The 7,265-nt window shown below is 37.7% G+C and overlaps 1 protein-coding gene across 1 annotated transcript in view; it reads left to right on the top strand.

Annotated features, from left to right (window-relative positions):
- Window positions 1-3,937: 3,937 nt before the first annotated feature.
- Window positions 3,938-7,265, top strand: part of LOC107713332 (ras-GEF domain-containing family member 1B-B-like) — an 11,467-nt gene continuing 8,139 nt past the window's right edge. Inside the window, exons 1-3 of the mRNA XM_016518808.1 lie at window positions 3,938-4,234; window positions 6,006-6,195; window positions 6,291-6,413. Of these exons, the coding sequence (XP_016374294.1) occupies window positions 6,013-6,195; window positions 6,291-6,413 (306 nt within the window). The 5' untranslated portion in view covers window positions 3,938-4,234; window positions 6,006-6,012. The remainder of the gene's footprint in view (window positions 4,235-6,005; window positions 6,196-6,290; window positions 6,414-7,265) is intronic.

Here is a 7,265-nt window from a genome sequence, read left to right as displayed (position 1 = left end):
TTACAGCACACGGTCACTTTATGGTTTCATTAAGGAAAAGACCAGCATGAACATTCTTCACAACATCTCCTGTTATGTTTCATGGAACAAAATACACACTTTACTTTTGGTTTTAAGTCTTTTATAGGAATTTGTGTTATTTGTTCATTATAAGCCTTTAGCTTTGGGAATTCAAATCAGCCAGAAATTAAGTTGCAGAGTGGAAGGGGTACCTAGAAATGTTAAAATCATAAACAATTATCAGTTAGAAGACAAAGCAACCAAAAACAAAGCAGGTATAAAATGCGTTGGTTGTTCCAGAGTGGCACTTGTTGCGAATTGGTCTGGACTGATCACACAAATTGCGATTAGTCATCATCTGAATTACCACGGAACTCAAATCAAACGTCTATTTTAGCTGACAAAAACATTAATTATTTATTATTTTTCTCAATAATTCACTCATATGTACATTTACAGGAAACTCCTACTGAAAAAGATAGGTGGGAGGCGATTTTAACTGTGCTCGTCAGAAATGCTATTTCAGTGGCTGACCCAGACATGAATAGTTCACCTTCATGTGTGTGTGCATGAGATGCACTTGCGGTGGTGTCACCATGAACATGGGGACAGCTGAGGGAGGTACTGAACTATTCAGTCGCACACAGAGGGCACCATGTTTGAAGGTCAATGAGCCGGGGGGCTGAATCATTTCTTACTGGAAAGCAGTGAGTCACACTCCCACCCCCATTATTCAAGCTTATCCATTGTCGACCCAACAGATGTTTCTGCACTCATCCTTAATGGCTTGCAGGTTTCATTTCCATTGTCACATGGAATTTCCCTTAAGTGAATGTTTAGCATTTTTACTTGTTTCGATTGTCTTGGTATAGTACAAGCAGACGGCATCTAGGTACTATATTCCTATTTCCTACTTCAGTCATTTTTGGCCAAAATATTTTAGGTGTTTTTTTTTTTTAGAACTTTTTTTTACTTCATCGGAATGGTACGAAACTTGGTAAAGGTTTTGGCACTTGCTATGTGAACAAAAATATGGAAGCCTGTTTCTGCCACTGAATAAAAAAAAATCAAAAAGGTAACTGCGACTTTTAATCTTTTTTTTTTTAGCAATTATGATTTTACTTTTTTCTCAGAATTGCGAGATATGAACTCAAAAATGCAAGAAATAAAGTAATGATTGAAAGATATAAACACAATTCTGAGAAGTCATTTGTGATTTTATATCTCGCAATTCTGTCTATTTCTCAGAATTGCAAGTTTATATCTCGCAATTCTGACTTTATAACACACAATTGTGACCCAATTGCGAGTTTATACCTCGCAAGTCATAATTGCGAGACATAAAATAATAATTGAGAGAAAAAATTCTGAATTGTGAGATGTAAACCTGCAATTACCTGTATCAATTTTTTTTTATTTGGTGGCGGAAATGGGCTTCCATACAAAAAAAATAAAAATAAAAAATAAAAAATCATGGTTTGCATAAAATGAATTTAATCTAGTGGAAATGTTTGGTACTGCACCCAAACAAAATCTTACTAAAAGCTCTTTTTTTTTTAGATATCAACCTCAAATTTGGAACACAGCTTAAGAGGTTTAAATTAGTAAAGCTTTATTTATTTAGATTTTATTTTATTCTACTCTATAAATTACTTGCTTTGACTATACTGCTGTGAAAGTTATAGGAATATCACCAGAGATAGTCCAGCCAAAATGCTTATTTATGCAGGAAACTTAATATGCAACTAAAAGGTCATACCACTGCTGTTGCATGTTTGGCAGGAAAAAATAGCAAAGGAAACTTTCTTGTGAAGTGTGTGCTGACGTAGATTCCGGTTATGTAACCCCAGTCTATAAAGAATAACATCATCACAGCTAGTTTGGAGATATAAAAGACTGGATTTCCCAAAGGATTCTGCTCTATTGGTTGAGTCTTTGTGGGTGTAAGCTGAAGATGTGTGTTCACCCTATGTGATAACACCGTCCTTCTGTAGCTGAAGCCCTGCAGGGGCCAGAAGGTTTCAGGGCTTCAGCGCCGTGGGTGGAATCCAACAGAAGCTTCAGCTTGAAGCACTATTACAGAGCTCAAGTCAAACTCTCACCATTAGGTGCCTCTTAACGGTGTGGGCGAAGCACATCATTCAGGAAAGGCCTCGCAGGGGTGAATTATTCTTACAGACACTTTGTTGAGTGGAGCTGGAGAGGTACGGGCTCGAAATGAAATCCACCTACTTATAAAATGAGACTTGCCTACCTCTGCATTGATGTAATTCAACTTTTACATAACACAAAACTCCCACTTAGAGTCGACCACACCCACAGAAATAAAAAATAAGCGGTTCTGGAAAGAGTGGGAAGGCAGTGTTTATCATGGGAATACTGCACACTGCAACATTTGCCTTACCAATAATGTGAATTTTGGGGCGGGACTATCTTTTTGACCAACCAATGGCAGACTGGGGAAGTTTTCTGGAAACTTGTTTGAAATTAATAGTTGTGTTTGTATAGAATGCTGCAGGGATGGCAAAATTTTGTAGGCCAAAATCCGCTAATAAGTTAGCATTTTAGACCATTGTGTCAATGGGTTTTCTGAAAGAGTTTTGGGTTAATGTCTGAAATAAGGTCTGTGGTTAACACAAGCTCAAGATTACATTTAAAATCCATAAAATCCATTAGTAATACCCCTCGCGGTTTCTTTTAAAGCTTTTGCTTGTCTTGAAAAAGGCGGTTGCTAAAAGTGGCTAAATGGGACTGCAGAGGTTGTCAAAGACATTAAACACCATCACGCTGCTTTCATAGCCTCGTTGTGGTTATAATTACGCTCTTGCAAACTATTCTAATTTGAACTTTCGGGGAAAATGTTTCTTAAATGAAGACTGAAAGAGTTGGTGAAAGCTTAGTAATGGTGATGTTGAAGTCCTGCGACCATGGTGTAGCTCGTTTATAGATTATCATGATGAACAAAACACGTAAGAATGTTGGTCACAGAGCCTATTTTCTGTAATAATTCAGAAGTCAGAAGTCAGAAAGAGCTTTATTACCAAGTATGTTTACACACACAAGGAATTTGACTTGGCGACGGGAGCTTCCAGTGAAATTCCTTGTGTGCGTAAACATACTTGGTAATACAGCTCTTACCTCTGCATTGATGCAATTCAACTTTTACATAAAAGCCAATGGAAAAATCCTATTGGTTTTTAGTCAAAAGAAACCAAGGTGATGCACGTCATCACTGCAAAAACTATTCTCATAATTTCATAATATTCATGAGCAAATTTCTTAAACAGTGATTATGTACGTTGTGTATGTAGGCAGATGTATAATATAAATACATTCTCAGCATATTGCCTAACAATTTCCTCGGGTGCTAATTCAAGTTACTTTCTTGGTACCTGTAACACTTAGGCCTACCTTGTGCAATTTTTTGGACTTCTGATGACTCTTCAGGCCTTATGAGATAGCAAAGCTAGCTTTTTGCACACTTTGAAATCTCAGGGAATACAGTAGGCCTTCCTGGTATTGCTTGCATATTGTTTCATGAAGACTGTGTACTTGTACATCCTCATTTAATGAAACAAGTGGCACTTTCTTCATCCTTACTTTTGAATATCACTTGCCTTTTGAATATCTAAATTATATAATAGTAGGCTACGCCCTGTATATAGATTATAGCGACTCACAGAGCCAAAATGAACGAATGCTGATGTATTCTGGAAAATAAAACAAGTGAAGGGTGTGTACAGACAGCCTCAGTAAACTTGAACCCTCAAAACAACCGACTGTTTTTGTTCGTCCGTGGTTTGTGAGCGTCTTGGGAGTTGATGGACATCGCGCTGGCCAATAAGATCACTGGGAAATTTCGATTTTTTTTATTCCTGCCTCTGATTGGTCGGTCTTTCCTTGTGGGCGAGACCGCATTTTCCGGTTTTCCTTCTTAATGCTTTCGGTGTTACAGGAATTCGACATTAGTTTCTCATGTTCACGATCTGGATTACTGGTAAAACGATGGAGACCGTCGATCATCATCATCACAGAGTATCCGTGTGCGCCACGCTAACAGCGAACTGATCATTAGTATCGCGCTCAAGAGAAAAACCAGAAGACTATCAGCGAGCTTTCATTGTAAGAAAGCAACTTGATCCGGGGTGCGCACGCGTTTTGGAGTCTTTCTGCTGCACTTCCTTGGATATTCATATCCTCAGCTTTCTCGTAAATTTACCTTTTTAATTTTGTGGTAAGTTTGTAAATCACTGTCTTTCAAAAAAAAAAAACTGCCATTCTTGCTATTTTCTATACTTGTATAATGTGTAATTGTGCAAACAATACACGTAACGTTATCGTTGTAAAATGAATAAGTCTCTCGATTCGCTTTAAAAAAGACATGTAATTTACTGCATATTTAGTTATTCATATTTAGTTTCACTTTTCAGATGTCGAAAGTTTTTTTCCCCCGTCTGTTTGAGCTTGTTTTCGTTTCGCTTGTGTTGCTCATTCATGTTGCACATCGTCCATCTGTGATTTTCAGTCTGGTCTGATGAGTCAGTGCCTGTTAGTGAAGGGCAGATTCGTGAAATTACACGCACTGCACCGTCTGTTTACCATCTCTTCCTCTTCATTTTGTGTATGTTTGTTATAAACTGTCCCGTTCTGTCACACTGAATATGACCTGTTACAGAAAAGTTTGCAATGAAGTTGTTTACTATGCTTCTCCAAAAAAAAAAAACATATTCAGAACTTCCTCCACTTGTTCCAAACATATATGATTTTCTTGCTACAAAAAGGAATTCCGAATGTTAGGTGCTGACAACCTCAGTCAGCATTCACTTTCATTTAATCTTTTTCCTTGCAGTGAAAGACTGTCATTCTGCTCAACATCTCCTTTACGGTTCCACACGAGAAAGAAAAGTCATACAGGTTTGCAACAGGATGAGGATGAGTAAATGATGACATAATATCGCTTTAATGATCGATGAATGAGAACATTCACGAGACTCGTTCGAAAGGGAAGATTCGCACGTAACGTGAGTCACTGTTGTCATAGAAACATCGTTGCCAGTCAAATGAGTTGTTTTTCAGAATTTGGAACGTTTGCTTTTAACCACAAGCACGTAGGATCATTTCACGTAGGCTTTTATCTCACAAATGAACAATTCTTCCCTCTGTACTGTGTTTTCTACATGGAGTGGAGCAAAACAGTAGGTCTGTGTCGTAATGGAGATCAGTGGTTCAAGAAAAGCCTCCTGCCATTCTTACAGCGAGAATAAAAGTTACGCCTTTCTTTGCTTGAACATTTGGGCGGCGTTATGCAAATTTTCCCAGATCGTGACGTAGGTATGTGGGGGCGTGTTAGAACGAGCCGTTTTAGGTAGGCGTGGCTGACTCTTAACTTTTATAAAGAATATCTCTTTGGATTTGAGACTTTAGTGTTTGCAACTTTACAGATCTTCTTTATGCACCAAGAGCTTGTAACATTCCAAAGAGAAAGGAAAAATTGAAATCGCGTCATATGACCCCTTTAACTGTCCCACTGTTTCAGCATAGACCTGATAATATAAAATGATTTGGGGATCACCAAATAAGAAAAGAGCTTTCCAATGATATACAGTTTGTCTTGATTAGGAAGGTTAACAATGGGTTAATTGGGCTTGGCCAGTGACAGTTAAAATGTTAAACATGGCTTTCTCTGATGAGGTCTTGCTAATATTGACTTTGAAAGTTCATAAGCATAAGTTAGAATGGGTTGGAAAAGGAAAAAAAAACAGTAATATTCCAAGAAATGTGTGTTTGTAAATTTATCCCTGTCGTGGCTTATTTACTTATTTTAAACCGACAGCTAAATGTCAATTCAAGACAGTTAGCCGCCACCTTGGCTAGTAGATAAGCAAAATACAGACTGCATGCATGTATCTGCGTTCATCTGGTGGTGGGTGTTTATTTCACACCTTGCTTCAGAGGGATGCTGCTATGCAACTTTCTTACTGTCTGACTAATGTTTTCATCCACAGGTCCAAAATGCCACAGACAACTCCATATTCAAGCAAATTCAACCCTAGCACTTACAGCAGCAGTCATGGTCACCGCCAACCTGTGGAGGAGAACTATGGGGGTCTGCACTACCGTGATAATAAGCTTGTGTCTGGCTCTCTGGAAGCCCTGATACAGCTCTTAGTCCCGACTGTGGACTATTACCCTGACGTAAGTATACAGCCTTCTCTGCCTGTGATAATTAGTAGTTTCATGGTAAATATCAAAGTTTGACTGACACTTGAGATTTGCCTGTCATTTTTCAGAGATCATACATTTTCACCTTCCTGCTAAGTTCCCGTCTCTTCCTGCATCCGTTTGAGCTCATGTCTCGTGTTTGTTACTTCTGTGTGGACCATCACAGGGTTGGCGACCCACAGACAGATAAGGTAATCTTATATCACTGAATGAGTATTTTTATGCCATAATATTGTTATCTGTGCTGGAAATATAACTCGGATGTGTTGCATAACCATGTGGTAATGTCTGTTTTTGGATAATCCACTAAATTAATCAAACTTCGCCAATGAAAGGTATTTGAGGGACGTAAACCAAAAGATAAGATTATTCATAACAAATGAATGAATAAGTCTGGCATCAGTGCAAAAACACATTCACATTATGTAACACTTGAACAAAAGATTCAAAAGAGTCATACATAATGAATGATTTGTAACCACGTTTGAATCATTTTTAAAATAGCCGATACACACACACCTGTGTGACAACTCATGAATCAATTCTATTTTAATATGCCAAAATATCCGCAAACACCATGTGACACAACACATTAAAACTAAATCACTCCCATTAGGGGTTTAAATCTTTGGGTTCATAGCAAATGCATTAAAGGGATAGTTCACCCAAAAATGAAAATTCTGTCATCATTTACACTCCCTCATCTTGTTTCTGTCTTCTGTTGAACACATAAGGTGTTTTGAAGAATGTTGGCAACCAAAGCTTGCCATGGAAGTCAGTGGGGACCAGAAAATGTTTGGTTACCAATGTTCTTCACAATATCTTCCTCTGTGTTCAACAGAAGAAAGAACTCATACAGGTTTGGAACAACATGAGGGTGAGTATATGATGCTAAAGTTCTCTGGTTTTCAATGTAATATTAAATTTTTTCCATATTGATTCAGTATTTACCCAATATTATTTTAAATGGATTAATTTAATCATTTAAATACTTTCCCTAGAGTACCTTAGGCAAGAAAAAAATACTTAAAAAAAATATTTAT

The sequence above is a fragment of the Sinocyclocheilus rhinocerous genome, unplaced genomic scaffold (genome assembly GCF_001515625.1).
Source record: "Sinocyclocheilus rhinocerous isolate Xijiao unplaced genomic scaffold, SAMN03320098_v1.1 scaffold688, whole genome shotgun sequence".
NCBI classification, from domain to species: domain Eukaryota; kingdom Metazoa; phylum Chordata; class Actinopteri; order Cypriniformes; family Cyprinidae; genus Sinocyclocheilus; species Sinocyclocheilus rhinocerous.
The sequence above is the reverse complement of the archived record's forward strand: the minus strand, read 5'-3'. Positions and strand labels throughout refer to the sequence as shown.